Source organism: Colius striatus, chromosome 9 (assembly GCF_028858725.1).
Source record: "Colius striatus isolate bColStr4 chromosome 9, bColStr4.1.hap1, whole genome shotgun sequence".
Lineage (NCBI taxonomy): Eukaryota > Metazoa > Chordata > Aves > Coliiformes > Coliidae > Colius > Colius striatus.
In genome coordinates this window covers 9,353,580-9,372,844 of record NC_084767.1, presented here as the reverse complement: position 1 = coordinate 9,372,844, position 19,265 = coordinate 9,353,580, and the positions used below count along the sequence as shown (strand labels likewise).

General features: G+C 38.7%; 1 protein-coding gene across 2 annotated transcripts in view; it reads left to right on the top strand.

Annotated features, from left to right (window-relative positions):
• The window catches only part of SLIT3 (slit guidance ligand 3), a 497,173-nt gene that overhangs the window by 290,154 nt on the left and 187,754 nt on the right, over positions 1 to 19,265 (top strand). For both annotated transcript variants that reach the window (XM_062001935.1, XM_062001936.1), the window contains exons 8-9: positions 11,772 to 11,843; positions 16,991 to 17,154. In XM_062001935.1, coding sequence (XP_061857919.1) covers positions 11,772 to 11,843; positions 16,991 to 17,154 — 236 coding nt within the window. The remainder of the gene's footprint in view (positions 1 to 11,771; positions 11,844 to 16,990; positions 17,155 to 19,265) is intronic.

The window sequence follows — 19,265 nt, the reverse complement described above, 5'->3', positions numbered from 1 at the left end:
CTCCTTGGGCAATTTCAGTGATGTCTTAAAAGGGTTGGGTCCATTTTATCTGCGATACACCCCGTCTTCCCGTGCACGGCTTGGGCGTTAGAAATCAGGTGAGGCGCTTCAGCTAATACTTAGGCTGCAACAGTTAGGAAAGACCATCCACAGTGGCAGTTACCTTTTATTTCGTATGTGTGCAGATATTACAGAGAAACAGCCACGTATGGAGAGCAGTTGACTCCTTTTATTTAGCTATTTCTTGCGCTTGTAGAATGTTCCTGAACAGATCACGAGTGCTTCAAATTTTTTCCTGTTTATTTTATTTTGCACTTTTTCACTCTGTGGACTGAACGCAAATGAAACACTGTGAGTATTTGCTATTCAAATTGTTATGGTTTCTTAGCTGTATTGCATCCGCATGCTTGAATATGAGCAGGTATTGCTGCTTCTCATGGGCAGGTGGTGTTTGGGAGAAATTTAAATATTGGAAAGATACATGTTTTTTAACATACTGACCTTTGTTCTTGTATGATGCACACAAGTGCTGTCTAATATATTATTAAAAGAGAGTCCTGATAGAAAGCAGATCCCTTTCCAGCTTCACCAAGAAATGTGTAATTGCCCTCGTCTAGGAACTACGTGTTGTCTTTGTTTCTTCAAGATGTTTATTTCTTCTCTAAATGTAACTTTTCCATAACAACTGTTCATACATGCAAGTCTAAATTCACAGAATGTGTATATCACATTCCTCTTTTCATTCATGGGGATTTATGTTTAGCCTATATATTAGCCTTAATTTCTGGCACGTATGAATTGCAGAAAGGGACATCACATACTGTTTGAATATAAAATCATTTTGTTAGTATAGTCTGGGTCTCTTGCATTTTGAGGAGGCACTTTTGGCAGTAAAGGTGAGGTTCCCTTTTTAAAATATTTAGTTTTTCTCATTCCTCTGCTGTCAGAAGTTGAGAACTGCCATTGCAGCTCAGTACTGCACCATGCCCATTGTCGTGTTGCCAGAGTTATGGAAGGTCTCTTCCTGCTGCACTCTCAGAGTGGGAATTCCTATGGTCTTGGGAGCTGAATAGCTCCTGAAATCACGGAGGCTGTTCTGGCAAGAGGAATACAGGGCATGATTTCTCCTGCAGAAGCTCTGATAGGTTTGCCATAGAAGGGAAGTGGAAACTAGAGGTTCTGGCAGCTCGTGGATGTCAGTCACCCGCCTCCTAAAAGGCTTTTGTGAAACCTTTTGCACTGACACTGGGGTTAAAGTGCCAGCAGTGCTGTTTCTGTTTGCTGTGCCCCTGCAGCGGATGCCTGCCCAGCCCGCCCTTGGCCACTACGGCCCTGCCACCGGCCTAGCGGCCAGCCCAGGACCTGCAGCGCCCGCAGTGCCGCATTGCGGCAGAGGACAAGTGGCTACAGGCTGGAACAGCGACCAGCCCAGAGAGGCTGAGCATTGCTACATAGCCCCTTACAATGGATGCAGAAATCTATTTTTTGTCACTTACTTCAGCTCTGAAAAGACAACTAATTTCTATTTGCCACTTGGAATGGCTTTTTTTGTTCCTGGGTGTGTTACAGTGACAAGTATGAAAAAGATATGTTCATTAAGGTAGGGAAGGCTTTTACCGTAGGGTTGTAGCATTAAGATTGCAGTGTACTCATGATGAGACAAATGAAAACATGGTTTTGAAGAATGATACCATTCCTTTCTGATCCAAATTTAATCAGTTTCTTTAGAATTTCTTTTGGCGGAGTCCTGTAAGGAAACTGCGGCGCTCAGCTGACTGAATGCTCAAACCTTCTGTCTCGGATATCTCTGTGATTAAATGCCATCTCTGTGAACAAATGGCAAAAGTTGTTTGCTCCTTTCAAATTGTAGAGTTGGACCGTGTTAGTTTGAATTGAATTACGTTTATCAGTCTTCTGTAGCCTCAGAAAGGATTAAACAGAAACAACGGTTCAGGCAGGAACCCAAGAAACTGTTTTATTTTGCTGAAGTACTGATGCGGCAAGCTTAAGGTTTGTATGATCTGACTTCTGCCTTGCTGATTCTTTTTCACCCTTTCCATAAATACGCTCTGGTAGGCTTTCAGACCTCTGTATACATTGAGAACACAATCCAGTTTCCATTATGGCAGGAGTGCCATAAACCACAGTACTTGTCATAGATGCAGTTAGGTAACTCCAAGAGCCGTATTTACTAAGAGATTTCTCTGTATAATGTTCCAAACAAGCAAACAAACAAAAGTGTAGCTATTTAGTAATTAATTTATATTACATTAATATAATTCTATTATGAATTTAATTATAATAATTCACTGAACAAGATATATTCACATGAATCTTCAAAACAAAACTTAGTGGAGTTGAAATTGAATACATTTATGGTTTTAATCGCTGTGACTCCTGTGAAAGTCTATGCCTAAATAAATAGATTTCAGGGACTAGATTCACTCCCTGCTGAATTCAGTCACATGACTGCCTTCAAGTGGACATTGGTCTGTTTATTATGATAATTGGACTTGTTCCCAGTGGTTCTAGGTAAGAATACACAGCCCTGGAAACTGAGTACCACAGAGAAACATCAAAACCACCCTGATGATGCAAAACATTTATTCAGTGTTCACAGAAGTACTTTTCTTTCTCTAGGTCCAATTGCTTACAGAAAATTCTTGATGTAATTGGGAGTTGGAGCCACAGTCCCAGTATGGTGTACTGAAAAGTATGTAGCCTTTGGGCAAAACCTTGAGAAAAAAAGAAAGGAAAGGCAGTGTTTCTTGTGTCGTTTTTGAGTTGAGAAAAATAACTCATGATAGAATCCTTAATTTAAAAATAAAGCAGTGGCAGAATAATTTCAGCTGATGCTCTTTTGTCTTTGCACCAATATTTTTATAACTAAAATTTCTGTTCAGGCTGGATTGAATTTTGATTTTCTGTCTAGTATTTGAATGTCATGTGAAAGATTGAAAAGCTGACTGAAATTTCTCTAAAAAGCTTTTTCAGCTCTCATTGGGCAAAGACATTAGAATGAATTGGGGCATGCAACTTGGTACCTGTCTTCTGTATAGCTAATAGAGGTGATTTGGTTGTGTGGGAAAACAGATATGTCTTTTTGTACAGAGAAAGAGAAGACTTCCTGAAGGGGAAGAGGTAGGACATTTCATGTAAGACCATGTGAATGACATCCTTGACTTAGCATCTAACAAATTGTGCAGCCTAATTGAAGTGTGTACCCTTACAAAAAAAAAGGTTACTGTGTAACCTTTATTATATTTTGTTGTACCTTATCTCTACTTAGCTCCTGTTATTTTATTATATTCTATTATTCTGTTTTCTTCTCTATCTTGTTTTAGCTTTTTGTGTGTGTTGGTATAATTAAATTCAGTCATGATTATGTACATTTGCACATATAATATACATGTGGTGCTAAAGATAACACTAGCAAGGTTTCAGCATCAGTCACCAGACATAAGTCACCAGAATCTTTAATTTTGGCCCTGCCTGTATACATATGATGATGCAATCTTCAGCTGTACAGGTTTGTACCATTTTATTCTGTCCTCTTTTACACATTTACACTGATTCCTAGTCCCAATGTCTTTACTCCGGTAGCTCACTCCATCTTTTTCTGAGCTGCAGGTCCTGCCTTACCCTGTCCACTGCTCTTACACTTAGCTCTTGACCTCCTCAGTCCCAGATACTCCAGCCAAGGCTCAGACAGCCTCTAGGGACAATTACAGAACATAAGTTAATATGCCCTAAAATTGTCACTATATGCAAATGTGATCACCTTGGCTCCTGCTGAGTGACAAAACAGGGATTTTAAGAGAATTTGTTATTACAATAACCCAGTTTCCCCAAAGCATAGTGTTTTTGAAAGTCATCTCACTCCTTCAAAGCAAAAAAAAAAACCCAAAATCAAACCATGTGGCCTTTATAATAAGCATAAATAGTTAAAATCTGGCAGTTATATGCAAATTAAATTCAGGCACAGAATGAGAAGAATCAGGCAATTGTAGGAGTAAACACTGCTGGCAGTTTTGTGCATAATTCCCTGCTAAGCTTATTTATTTTGTTATTTCATACATTTCAAAAAAGAACGTTTTATTTCCCCTGTATCCTTGAGACTGGTCATATTTCTGATGCAAGCTTCCCAAGTTAATGGTGCTAGAGCCTCTCACATTGCTGTGATGAGAATGTTTGTGAACACATTGGCAAAAGACTAACATGAGAACAGAAACCACAAATTGGCAACTAGTTATTTTTATTTATTTCAATCGATTTTATATGTCACCTGGAGACTATTTAGCAGATTATTTGCCTGGGCTAACATTGTGTTTAAAAATAGCACTTGTATAGTGCCAACTCATTTTAGAGTCGGGTACAAATATTGAGACAAAAACCCAGCTGTTATTGCTTTTGCTGCTAATTTGAGGTGTCAGATCAGAGCTCTACTGCTGTATGTCAGTGAATAAGGCCCCTTGTGAGATCATTATGTTTTCCAACAGTTGAGGTTAATGGATTAATCAGTGCAGCATCAGTTGCTTTCATTATATGCCCACACAATAGTTGTGGGCTTTAACTTAAACAGTCTGTAGGGCTATTAAAGAACTGAGTGCAAGAGGCACTCAGGACTCATAAGAAACTCTGAAGAGATCCAGTTCAGTTTTGGACATTGCCTAAGGAGCAAATCTTGGATGCCTTTGGAAGTCAAGGGTGAGGACTGTGCTCAGTGCTGAGGGACAGAGTGCCAAAGCCATTATTCTTTTTCATCAGAGGCCAGGAGAAGCAGTAAATATTTAATTTAATGCAAATTCCTTCTGACCTGTGTGGAAAAAAGCTCTTTACAGCTATTGAAAATATAGCTCCTTTTACCCTACAGTCTACAGGTTAATTTTTAATGTTAATTATGGCAGTGTATAAAATTCATGTCTTGGTTTTATTACTAAAAACGGATTAAGATTCACTTTTAGAAATTGGTAAAATCCCCTTGCTGCCAGATATATTAGGTGGTATGTGAGGGCTGGAGGGAGTCTGAAGTTGTCATCTCTTGTCCTACTCTAGGGCAGGACCAGAACCATTAAATGTGGGCATCTGCTGCTGCTGGCTACATACTCTGTAGCAGCTCTTTTTTATATTTTTCCTATTTTTATCGTAAGAAGCATTCCCCCTATATCTAATAAAAAGGTCTCCTTTCTGAAATTTAAAGCTCTTGCTCCTTGCTTAACCCTTATTGAAGACAAGGAACACTAAATTTTGCTGCTGATGCAGTCACACAAATTTATCTTTCATCTCTAGTATTTCAGACAGACCCCCAAATCCTCTGCTATGTGTGTGTAAGTACTGATGGAGATGTCTCATCTTGCATGGATTCAGTAGTTTCAGTCCACATGTACACTGTGAAAAGATTCCCTCACAGATTTTTATTTACCAACACTTCACTCCCTGCCAAAGCTTTTTTGTCTCGGAGAAGTTGTCTTTCTGTCACTGCCAGGGCTAGACTGTTGTGTTCCCTTCTGAGTTCCACTGACAACTTGGGATGAGCTGTTCTATCTTTTTTGTTTGCATAAATTCACCCACTTCTGAACAGAAATAATGTTATTAAGAAAACTATTTACATGAGAGCCTTCATTATACTTAGAAATGCTTTGATTAAGTCTTAATAAATTTTGCAGTTTCATTTACTAGACATGTAGTTGCACTGGGGATAGGAAGCCTGGAAACCATGGTGGTTGTGGGAGACACAGTAATCAGGGAGTATGACAGTAATTCACTCTTGGGAATGTTATAAGCCTGCAGATGCACCATTTGTAGCTATCCCTTGCATGCACATAGATAATAATCTTGCATTAGACCCAATTACATGGTGTTATGGACACACAACACACGGATTACATACACAGCCAACGAGCATACTGTGACAAAGCAGTGGTGTAATTGAAGGAGACAGAAGGAAATGTTAGACTTGTTAGGACTACCAGCACTGCAGTGCCTGATACAACTGCTCCCCACCAGCCTTGTCTGTTTGCTTTTCTGCTCCATCTCAAAGTCTCACTTTCAAAATATAGGTTTATCACAGAGTGAGGTAACCCAGCACCTTGTTAGTTCCACGGTGTGTTGAGAGTTTTGAGCAGGAGAAGGAAATGAACATCAAATTAGCCCACAGACACATGGAAGTCTGGGCTGCTAAGTGGGGGCTGTTGTTTGCAGGATTCTTGTTGTCAAATCGTGTATGTTAGAAGCCTGTAAAGAATTTCTAGTGCACAAATATAACAGGCATTCAAAACTGGAAATACAGTCAATGATCTGGTGCCTTTTCAGAAAAGAATCTCTTTTATCAACCTACCAGTAAATGGATCTGAATATTTCTTTCTGAGAATTTTGCATATGCTGCAATATCCTGTGATCAGTCAAATGTGACATCAAAGCAGCCTGATGTGTATCAAAAACCTGAATGGCCAGCACAGCAAACCTCTAATAACTATGGTAGATGCTCCTGAAGGCTTGGGAAAAAATGTTAATAAAAAATTTAATCTACCACATAATTTCTCAATTTGATTTGCTGTTTGTGCTAATCAGATGCAGAAATGGAATCTGAAAGAAAATCAGTCTCTGTTACCATAAAAAAACCCCAAAGGATGTCTTCAGCTTATGATGCATTCCCTGCTTTCTCCTTTCGTTTTGATCTATTCAGATTGTAAACATGAAGCATCACTGTGGGTACTGTACTGATGCACAGCTAGTAATGTATGTACATTATGAAAACACCTTGTACTTAGAAAAATGGACATTTGCATAGTGGTTTTTCCATTTGCCAAAGGTGAAATAGGATAGGATAACCATTTTTAATCTGGCATATAGCAGATCATATTGTCATCAACCAGTGTCATGTGTTTAAAAAAACCCCAACTCTCCTATGTTATTTTCCCACTTTAAATGTACCTAGAAGACCTTAAGAGAGTTACTATTTTACGATGTACCTGTGGAAGTGCTAATTGAAGAAATTAAATAGTGTTTCAGATAATTCTGTTAAGTTGTGTCATTTCTTCTGACACTATTGCCAAAAGATCCTTTTGGTTCCTGTCTAGTACTTAACTGGAACAGAGCAGGTAGATGTATTGTAATGGAAGTAGGATTATTTCAGAGGAATAAGTCATCAGGTATTCTGACATATGTTATATGCTCTTAATTATATCATTACTTGACTTCCAAGTAAGAGAAACAAAAATTCTATGTACTCTTTAATCTATGGAATTGAGAGTTTGATTATTGATCTGACAGCCTAAGATTTCTGCTCACTGAATTAGTCCAAGGAACATGAAAGGAGGCTTAGAGTTCCAGAGTTTTTTAAAGAAAACTACTTGTTTTATTAGTAGGATTAAAAAAAATTTTAATGCTTCCTCTTTTTTTCCTAAGTGTTTTCCATAAAAGTTGTGTGATTTCTTCTAACATTAGGAGTATAATCTTGTTTTCTGACTCTCATCTAGTCCTGGACACCTGTATTCCCATTTAGAGGATGGAAAAAGGAGTGAAAAATAATCCTCAAGTATTTTTTTAAAGCACACACACATAACACTATTTTCTACAGTTTAACAATTTCAATATAGTTACATTAAGTCTGGAATTAACAAGTCTTTGTCAGGAAACTACAGTAGTGTACATAAATCTGGAGCATGTCAGAACAGAGCAGAAATGCAACTGCCTGTAGTTAAATTTGCACAAAAAGTTGGAGGAAGGAGATAGGTAGTTGTTTTCAAATTGTGACAGGATTGCAGAGCAAGCATTCTTACCTTTAAATAAAAAAAGACAACTCTGATTAGTAGGGGCAATAAATCAGCTTTATTCTTCAAAAAGAAGAGAGCAGCTCCATGTGTGCCCCTAACCATTTTGGGCAACTGGCAGAGGAGTGAGTTAGTAGAGCAGCTCCTCTGTGGTTGTAAATTGAAGTCAATGGGACTATGACAGTTCATACTGGTGGAGGATGAACCACCTCAAAGATTGCTGATGCCACGTTATGCATCTTCCAAGTAGTCCTTGGAGGATCCTTAGGACTGCTGCAGTCTGCTTCTGCTTGGCTTGCAAGATCTGACAAGGATCACGGCCCAAGGTGGGAAGTTTTCTGGCATAAATAATATTGTCTATAACCTCAGTTGCCTGATTCAGCATTTTGGATGTGAATAGTTTAGCGGGAGAGGACTTTGAAATGAGAGGACAGTGCTTTTTCAAGGGACAAGAGTGTATTGAGTTCTGCAACGTATAAGACCAGGGAGAACCCAGCAGAAGGCAAGTTTCCCTGTATGATGTGGGACAAGTCAGAAGATTGTGGAAGTTTTCTGTTTCTCACAGTTTCCTGTATTTGTGTGTCTGTTTCTATAGATTTGGATCTTAGATCAAAATGAGACTGGGGCTTTGAAGCAGCTAGCAGATGATTGGAGCAGAACTTATCCTTGCATGTGTTAAAAATATTGCTGTATTGTGTGTTTACCACTGTCAGGACACATACTATTAAAAATCATTGCTGGTAAGGCTTCACTTAAATGACAGAAACCTTGCAGAATGTCTATGGAGCACATCGCTACTTGAAAATATCCCCATTGAAAAGCCAGAGGGTTCTTACAGGCTGAGAGCTCTGTGCTAAGTGCAGCCAGAGCAGCAACAACTGGGCTGTGATGTAGACAGTTCACTGTCAATTAGTGCCCTTTGCAATGTTTGGCCTTCTTTGTTCTGAAATAATTGCTGTTATCATAGATGTTTTATTGCCTTCATTATGGTTAACATTTAAATACTAATGAAATAGGATGGTAGTAAGTGATCTGCACAGTAGCTATCTGCTGGAGTCATCCCTGAAATATGTGTTCAAAAAGCATATTTATTCATCACTGACTTCAGATTCTTAGAAGGAGGGTTATATATTTGTTGATGAATCATGGAAAACCTTTGCTTATTAGGAGCAAAACCTGGGCCCCTCTCATCTGATATTTCTGAGAGTGGAGATGCTGTGGGATTGGAATAATACTTTGTCTGTAAAACAGAAATATTTTAAGAAATGTAAAAATATTTCTGAATGATCAAGTTGGACAGCAAAGGCTGACCTTTCTGCATCCAGATGAAGAATTGCACTGGGAGACAGGGATGTCTCTCAACCCTCACTGCAGAAGGAAGCTCACTGTCACGTTCTGTTCTGCCTGCATCCAATCCACGTCCTTTTGAAATCAATAGAAAGTCTCTCTTGAATTCCTGTGGCTTCCATTGACTCCCGTAGCGCCATGTGTGACCTATTCAGACAGCAGCTATGAATGTGATTTAATTTTTTGTGAGCTGACTTTACATGTGGCTTTTATTTATCACTGTATACATAAAATTTTCCAACCAACCGCACAGTTCATTTTTATGTAACAGGCAACTGAGGCAGAGGATGAATTATGTTTACAGAAAAAAGTGGTGGCAAAATTAAAAATTTCATTTATGAGCCCTGTTTGAACTTCTTAATGTGCATATGCAAATGTAAATAGTGAATACATACAGATATTGAGGCATGAGGGTGTTGATGTATATATACATGCACCCTTATAAGACATTTTGTTCACTTTTGAAATTGTTGCACATGCTTTTTTGGTGAACTGTCTGCAAAAGGTAATCAAGCAGTAGCAGTTGTATGACAGAGAGGTTGATTCTGCAACACATAAACTGCCACAGCAGGACATTTGTGTTGTCATGCTATTAGCAGGAATTGAAAAGTAGAGCTTTTCAACCTTACAGATGTACATCAGTCACTCATGGTGTTCACTTTCAGCGCTGAAGCCACAGTAAGGCATTGGCATGTGCAGATTGTGATGCACAACTGAGGAAATGATATGGCTGATAGCTGTAAAAACTTACTTTCAGGTTTACTCCTGAAATTGACTGTATTTCCCTCTTCCTCTCATACAGTAAATTTAAAATAGACTGCATTAGAGTCTTTGCACATTGAGAAACACACAAGCCTGTAATTTTATACACTCATTGATCTCAATCCTTAGTTACATGTTTCATGTCTAATATTCAGGAGCATCAAGTTTTCCAGAGAATCTGGAATGGATACAATATATTATACTATAGGCATTGATGCATTAAGGTCTACAGCTCTTACCAGTCTGCTGTGTGAATGTGTGAGAGTTGACTGACAGAGATCTCTGGCAACAGATCTCATGTGCAGATTCCAGATTTCCAAAACTTTGCTTTTACTGTCATAACTCACTCTGCTCACAGATTTGGAATGGAAGAGTAATTTTGCTTTGTTGGTGCAGTTTGCTGTCATGGGTATGTCAGCCCCCCAGCTGGCTCTGGATCGATAGTGCATCCATCTGGTGCAGCACTGTGCTGAAATACCAGCTACAATCCTACTAACAAAGCGGTCATGTTCTGTCCTGCTGGGATGCAGTGCAGCAGCAACACAAACGCACTGCTGCAGAGGCAGAGCCTGCTCACACATCTCTCCTGAGCGTGCCTGCGCATAGCTGTGTTACCCTTCAACCTCCTGGCTCTAATCTGCTGATATTGTAGATGATGGTGTTGCAAGGGATTTCTAGTCAGAGTTGTAAAAATGTTTTTAAGTTGGCAGATGACCAAAGGGGCTAGTTAAGTTCAGTAAAACTCGAGAGCTTTGGACCCAATGTTCTATGTAAATACATGACATTGGAATAATCTAAATAGTTAAGGGAAGGGTGATGTGCCTCTATGTTGCTTCAGCAGGTATTTTCTTCAACATGTACACAAACACACAAAATCATTTCCTTCTAGCAAGGTGATCCTGTGGGATGTTGTGCTCCTATAAAGCAGAGGTTGCTCCGTGCTGTGGACACAACATCTTTTGAATAGGCAGCTGTAGTCAGCAGCAGGACCAGCCACTCTGGGATGCATAGTCATCACAGACCCCATCAATTCTCATGACAAACTGGGCTACTGTATTTGCAGATTTGGTATACTTGGAGTATGGCAATTATGCCCTGTTGGAGTGCTTTCCATTTCCTGTGCCATCTTGATAAACTTTATAGCTTCTAATTTGCTAGAGAGTCATTGATATAATTAGGAGCTAAATAAATGGGAGCAGCACGCTCAGCTGATGGTAATCATGTCAGTTCGTTTTTCACAAGAAGTGCTAAGGGGGGTCCCTACCAGTAGCTGACATCATTTTCTCTTTAGCTCTGCTTTGATAGAGCAGCAGAAATCCTCACATGACTGGGTCATGACATGCTTTATTACAGTCCATTCCACTACCCATATATTTTTTCAAAAGGAAACCAAGGAAAGGATACCCATCCATCTGTGTGTTTTCCAAAGGGCAATTTGGGCTGTCTATCTGTGTAAGCTGGCTGTGTTAACTGGCTTGTGTGAGTCAACAGCTCTCTTTTTTTGCATGAGTGAACACTTTTTAGTGCAAAGCTTTCGTATTGCAGTGTATGATTTTCATGTTCCTCCAGTCAAGTTGCACCAGGTTTTCAAGCAAAGTGGCAGCTTAACCAAAAAGTCTGGATCTATTCCAGTAGTTGATAAAAACTCATCTTCTGGTCTCCCTGGTACTTGGTAAATGGTAACTTTCAACCATCCCTACGGTGGTTGCTTTGCCCTGACTATTTCCTTCATGAGATGTCACAAATTATCCGAGGTGTTGGACAGCATATCTTACTGCTGGCAGATTTATTGCTGAGTTTGGCAGCTTACTATTGTAAATAGTGTGTTGGTGAAGAAATGTAAATAATTTATTAATCTATTAAACTCTTTTCTCTCTTTTCTCCTGACAGTACTCTCAACAATAACAACATCACCCGCATTCCTGTCACCAGTTTCAATCACATGCCAAAGATCAGGACTCTGTGAGTAACATCTTTCAATATAATAATATTAATAATGGTGTAAGACAACTCTTTGAACATTTATTGTCTTGAGATAATCTTACTCCAGTTTCTTCCCAATGTGAACAATTCCTTGAGGAAGATGGTGACTGAACAAGCCTGAGGCTGCAGATGTGGTGTGTGCAGGGTAGGGATTGTGCACAGGGACCTCTTACAGCAGGGTAGTCCCAGGTGCTCTCTGGGGATGGGGAGAGCCAAGGCCAGACCTGGATATCAGCCCATCATGAAATGGGGCCCATGGCTGGGCAGAGTGGGCTGGAGCAGGGCTGGAAACCCATACTTGCTGTGACATCGTTGGGACAGGGGCCAAAAGCCACAGGTTGGCCCAAGATGGAGTCCTGCACCACTGCAGATGAGGCCAAGAGGGGCTGTGAAGGCCACTGTGCCCTCAGGGCCCTGTCAGCGATTTCATTGGATTAAGGGTTAAAGTAAGATTCAATTTTATAAAGATTTTGAGTTTACTTGGGAATGAATTCATAATGTATGTTCCAAGGTGGAATATCATCAAAATTGGGAAAAAAGTGCTCAGATGGATCCAGTTATTTCATTTTGTTAATATCTGCTGTTTAAATCCTATTTATTTTTTTCAAATTCAAAAACTAAGTTTTGAACCAAGTTTGAAGGAACTTAAAAACCCCTTTTATTTCCCTGATAATTTCTGGGAAAAAAAAGTCACTGTTTCTGCTGCATTTTTTATAAAAGCTGCTGTTTCGTCACATCCATTTTTTTAAAGCTGGGCATCATTCCGCTGGAAAAGCTCTGATCAACTTTAGTAGACCAAAACACAAAGGCTTTGAAATTTGATTGTTTTCATTTGTATAACTTAGCCTAACAAAACCATTTTAAAAGAGAAGTCATGCTTTCAAATTCCTTTAGAGAATACACAGCTTCAGGAAAAGTCACGTTTAAACCAATGCTGATTTTTTTTCTCCAAATCTTTAACTCAACTGAGATGTTTTTAGTCCTAAAAGCGAAGGAAGGGAGATAATGGCTAGCTTGAAAATTGTCTATGATACTGAAAAAATAAAATGCTTCAAGGATGCTACTTGTGCATTGTGTAAAGTCAAACTAAAGAAGTTAACAGTCCTGAAAAAAATGACTCTTACTCATGTCAATCTGTGTAAGATAACTTCTGATTTCAAGTTATATTTTTCATTACATGGTAACACTCATAGATCTTAATGTAAGTATTTAAATGAAAATTAGATGTTTGTCTTTTAGAAGAGAAAGAATAAAGAAGATAAACATGTAGGGTTGGTTCCTGGAGTTTTGTCTTTCCACATTCAGTCACAGTAGTGTAGAAAATTTTCCTGGTTTCTTCGGAGTAGTCAATCTTGTCTCTTACTCGAGCTCATTGCCTTCTGTCATTTTCCTTTTAGTTTAATTTTGGAGACAGCTTTGTGTATACCTCCCTGGAGAGTTACACTGACTAATCCCCCTCTGCTGTAATTAGAGGGTGGGGGGAAAAAAAAAGAGGAAAAAAAAAGGAAGGAAGTAATAAATAGGATTTATAAAGGGAAGCTTTTATATTGAATTCTGAGAGGCACGTTTTAGAGAACACAGACTCTGACCCACTCTAAAAGGATTTGCTGGAAATTTAATTTAGGGTTTATGGCTAAAAGGGCACCTTTGCAAACTGGCATTCGTATTCATTCACCTCATGTTCTGTAAAGGTAGTTTCATCAATATCAAGTGGCATGTTTCAGTCTCCAAATGCTGCCAAATAACATGCAGTATCCTTCAAAGCAATTCAATATAGGAATTTAAAAATCGTACATAGACAGGTGACAATACAGTAAAATTGTTTCATTTTCTATATTTCTTTCCATCTGCATCAACAGAGATAGGAGAGGTATCAAAATAGTAATTAATATAAATACATAAATCAGATAATATTTTGTCATTTCTGCTGCTGCACCTTCATATAAAAAATTCTTCCCCTATCCCCAAGTCATCTTTAGCACTTTTTGCAATTAATATGTCATAATTACTCATGTAACAAGTTTGCATAGCTACATATTACTCAATATTTACTGAAATCTCCTGTTCAGAGGTTAGGCTGATACTGTGTTGATTTGAGGAAGGTTTGTGGAAATGGGTAGTAATACCCTACCAATTAACATACACGTAGAATTGATCAGTTTTTGCTCACCTATGTTAAATATTTATGTAAAGATAGTATCTGAGGGGAAATGTTAATATTCTCTCTAATTTCCTGAGCTTTATTTCACTTGATAACCCATTTCTCCTGCATTAATATAAAACCTCAATGAACACTGTTCACGAAAGGAGAATGCTGTCTGAGGAATAATGGCTGAATAAGGTCTTCTATTTAATCTCTTGGTTCTTGAGCCAAATGGATCATGAATGATGTTCACTGCAGTTTGGTGACTCTACTGTTTTCTTGAAGAATGACCATCAGTTTGTAGACCTTCCTAAATAGCTTCACACACAGATGTGCTTTCCCTCTCCCACCCTTTTAAAAGCTCTTGCAGGGAGTCCCTGGTCTGAATGTTGCTGAAGTAGGGACAAGCCCTCTTTCCCCATCCAGCTGAGGCCCAGTGAGCATGGGTAGTGGGTTTTTTTCTACATATCTCTCTTCCTCGCTAGTGAAATCCATTAGCAGGACACTTGGGGTTGTTTGTGCCTCTGCTGCATCTGTTATTGTAGTTCTGTGGATAAATAGCTTTTTTTTCACAACTCTCAAAACAATCTGCTTATTTAGGAAGAGTAGAGAAGGAAAAATAAAGAGTATATTCAACTTGACCTCTCAGGAGACAGAAATTTTTAAAAAGAGAAAAATTAAAAAGTGCTACTCCAATTTGAAGCACTTGAATCATTCTTTAGGGGAATCAGCTCTTCTGTGCTAACCTTTTTTTTATCTATCTTTTCTATTGCTAAGTTCCATTGATCTTTTAGCCTTGATTGGAAGTGACAGGAATTAGTTATTATTGATCTGCTTTCCTTTGCTTGAAACAGCTTTATTAATGGTAAAGCATGTCCCCCATACTTATTTCCTTCATGGTAAGTGTCCTGTTGTCTCTGCATGTGTGAGTGGCTGCTGAGATAGGTAATCATGTAATTTCTTTTAATTTTTTTTTACTTGAGGGTAAACTGAATGTGTACCAAATTACCTCTGTGCTTTCCTATTGATGGGGAATTGGTGTACTATGCCTTTGGAGTAGTGTGAAAAGTCTTTTTGTGGTTGTATTCACTAGTATAATTATTAAAAATGTATTCTAATAGGCTGCTTTGTTAAGCTTGATAGGCTTTCTGAATAGTCTCCTCTCAAAAGCAAACTGTAGAATATCTGTGCTAAAAAACTTCATCAAACAAGAGGGCAGGGCTCTGCCGAGGCAAGCAAGCTGGCAAAGAGGTGACAGTCTGCACTAGTCTGATGGGAAAACCTGGAAACCAGCTATATAAATTTAGTGAGGATAAAAAATAACTGGCAGAACTGGAAAGCTGCCCCTTTTTGTGAACTTGTGGGTTTGTTGCACCTCCCTCGCCACATCCACATCCTACAGGAGATGTAGGGAATGGCATGGGGTGAGCTCCTGAAGGAAGATGATTCTAGGTGTCACTGTGGACTGTGGTGATAGAAAGGGATACTACTTTGAGGGTTTAAATGAAATGCTTCCTCTCTGTAACAGAACAAAGTTGTACTTAGGATGGTTTCTGGCTAGACAGTCTTTGTTCTCTTTTCTTTGTAAATGTATTTGTTCTCTCAATCAACAAAAAGTGTTCCAGGCAGATTAATGGTTCATAGTAACAAAACATTTTACTAGAAATCTAACTTACTGCAGTGTCAATTAAATAGCTTCATAATCCCAAAACACAAAGTCTCCTAGCCATCATTTTAAAACAATTACGTTTCACAGTGCTCCCAGGAGACGAGCATCTTCCATCACTACAGGATAAACTCTCAGTTATAGATTTGTGGTCTTTTGCTATGACTGCCCACTCCAGACATACAAATCTGGGGACTGTCAGCCCTGGGAGCCACTGCTGACCTGCACTACTGCTGTGCAGTATGAAGGGCTTGCATATAGACAGTTAATCTCTGCGGTGGATGGACAAGGCTAAATCCTGTGTACACCAAATGAATGGGTTTGTTTAAATGTAATGCCTGTAATATTAGTGAATAATTCTTTGTCTAACCATTTCTGACAGGATTTTCAATCTGCTTTATCATTTCAATTTTGATATAACACTGCAAACGTATGACTCACTGCAAGGAATGAAAAAATTAATGTCCTGGGCTTTTGTTTTGACCTAAAGTTTGGTAGCTATTAAAATTGCCAGATTCATTCCCTCAACACATAAGCATCTTGCAGACTTTGCCCCCAATGTGATAATGCTTCTGCAAGTCTCTAGTGTCAGACACGAGGCATTCTGGGAGGAGAGCTGTGTGGCTCGATCTTCATTACAATGAACGACCCTGGCATCGCTGTTTGGTCCCTTTCTTGGTTATGAATTGTAAAGTCCTGTCTGGAACCTGCATGAACCTTCTAAAACCATCATCATGAGTTGAAAATTCCTGCCTAGAACCTGCATATTTGTGTTAAATTGCCACAGTAAAAATAGCATTGATAAGTTTGTACAGACAATACAGGCACATACAGGATATCAATAGCCTTTGGTGTGTGATCCCACCACAAAGGAGAGAGGAGGGAGAAGAATCAGCTGTCATCCTGTTTTTCAACTTAGTCCTCTTGTTTATACAAGCTGTCCTTCAAATTCAGTCAGTTGCACTCATGCAGTTATTTCTGATATTTAATTACAGGCAAAGGATTTTCTTGGAGGAATTTTAAATTCTTCATGTTCTTTTCTTTAGAATAGCCAGCTCAGGTTTATTATTAAGCAGGTCATTGTTTAACTTTGTTCTTCCAAGACATTATGAATAATAACACTAATTTATATGTGGACATTTGTACGTTATATGCCAATGTAGACAGACAAGACTTGACTCAACTGTAACCAATAACCTTCAGTGACCCTACTCAGATTTGAGTGAAGAGCCAGACAGACTTATACTTGATTGCTTTGGCTTGTATCTTCTGTTCAGAAATCCATTGCTAACTTTAAGGTTGTTCTGCCTTTCGCAGGCGACTTCACTCCAACTTCCTGCACTGCGACTGCCACCTGGCTTGGCTGTCGGACTGGCTGCGGCAGAGACGCACCATCGGGCAGTTCACCTTCTGCTTGGCACCTGTCAGCCTGCGGGGTTTTCTAGTGGCAGAGGTGCAGAAGAAGGACTTTGTCTGCTCTGGTAATGATGCCAATTATTCGTTCATCCATCCATCTATCCGCTGATGGGTTTATATCTATGCTCACGTAAAAACAGTGAGTGGGAAATGACTGTGTTGTGTTTGAATGCCATTCTTTAGCAGTTTGGTTTGGTTTTTATCATTGCTAAACTGTATGGGAGTAGATCAAACTGTTAATATTTTCAACTTTAGAAGAGTTATTATTTTTATTCTTTTTTTGTTCTTCAGCCTTGCCAATGATATTAACATAAGCATTCATTTAAGTGTGGATAATTTGGTATTTCTCAAGGGAAGAGCTCTACAGCTGACTGGAATACAAAAGAAAAGAAACACAAAATGCTAATCTCCATATGTTGATAAATGATTGGAGTATAGAACATGAGGAGGAAATTTTATCCCAGGATTGAGACAGAATGCTTAGAGAGCCAATGCATTTTGCTGTTCTACAAGTTTCCACACTCATAAATAAGACTAATGGTACACAACCAACTGACAAACCATGTGTCTGTGTGTTGGGCCTGTTCATCAAGTCTCTGGAACTGCACTTGACTCTTTTGTGATAGAAATGCATTTTCTTGAACATAAAAGAGAAAGAAATTTTTAAAGGAGAGAGTGAAAAAAATAGACAAACTAGGAGGGAAAAAACCCTGAGTTTGACTGAAAGGAAGAGATCTGGCAGAAGAGAAACATGGCAGTGTGCATGCTGTGAAAAAAAAAGATATCAGACACAAGTTTGAAGATAGTTTTGCAGGCCAAATGGTGAGTAATACAGGGAGCTTGTTATAAAGTCAATATGAGCTCTCATCTTGATAGACTGTGAGTCGTATGGTATTGTGTTCTTTATCTCTCACAGCCTGTGAGCCCTAAAGCTTTATCTTCTTAGTATGTGGGTTGATTGATAGAAATACAGCACAAGTGCTTGTGCTACAAATATTTTTAGAAATGCTGTTTTTCTTAACAGCATTTTTTGTAGTTTCATTTACATGTGACAAAGAAAGAAAGAAACGGTGGTGCTTGAAGAAGTGTTTGGTCTCCTTAACTGTATGGATGGTAAATTAGTGCCAAGCCCTGGAAGTGTGCAGAAAAGTTTAGAAACCTAACAGTCTTGGGGGAGGGAGGATAAAAGAAATGGATAAATTCATTCAGCTGTTAGCAGAATCAGGTTTTACCAAAGAGGTAACCACAGCAATTTGTTTCTTATGAAATGAAGTTTCAGATGGAGCATCAGTTTCAACTGATGACACAGAGAACGAAAAAGGGTTGTTTAAGTCAGGAGGAGAGATAATTGCTGAATGAGAAATGTAACATGGACAGAACTCATCTAAATGGAGTTTTCTATGTAGACTATGACTTCCAAAAGGGAAAAGGTTTTTAACAGTTGCCTGCCAGACCAAGGATATACAAAATTGTTCTCAAGACCAGCCTGCCTTTTTTAAAACAACATCAATTAGTTAAAATTAAAGGAAATAAGCTTCCAGTAAGACAATCTGTCAACTGTATCCCCTAACTCTCATTTGGGAAATGTATACTCGAAAAGAAATGCATTTGAAGAGCTCTTTTTGCTGGAGGATTTAGCAGAGAACTCAGCTTAGTACATGCTAGTTCTACAAAAAAATACATGGACAGCTAGTTTAAAGAGAATATCAATCTTCTCTGCTCCTTATTGCAGCTCTTATTATTGATTTTACAGCATAATTTCTTTCTATTTGACTATGAAGTCAAACTAGGACAGAAAGTGAACTAAAGTTGTCCCTCTGCAAAGGAATTTTATACAATATAAACTTCTATGAATCACTGTAACTAGTCTCAAGCTGGCAGTGAAAGCCACCCTTGCATCACAATGCAGAGAACTAGTCTGTTTAAGTATAGGCTCAATGTTTCAAGCACTTGAGTTTTTAAGGCAGTGGGAATATCATCAAAGTAAAATACAGTTCTTCCTCCACTGTAAAATAGACTTTATCAGAGTGTTTCGGGTCAAAACTTGTGCTCTTGCATGTTTCAGAGCAGAAAGAGTAGAATCAAATAATTTGGGAAAGAGAGGAAAAACATCCTAGAAAAAATGACTTCTGGTTATTCTTTGGATCCTATGCAAAATAGGGGGCTTTATTAATTT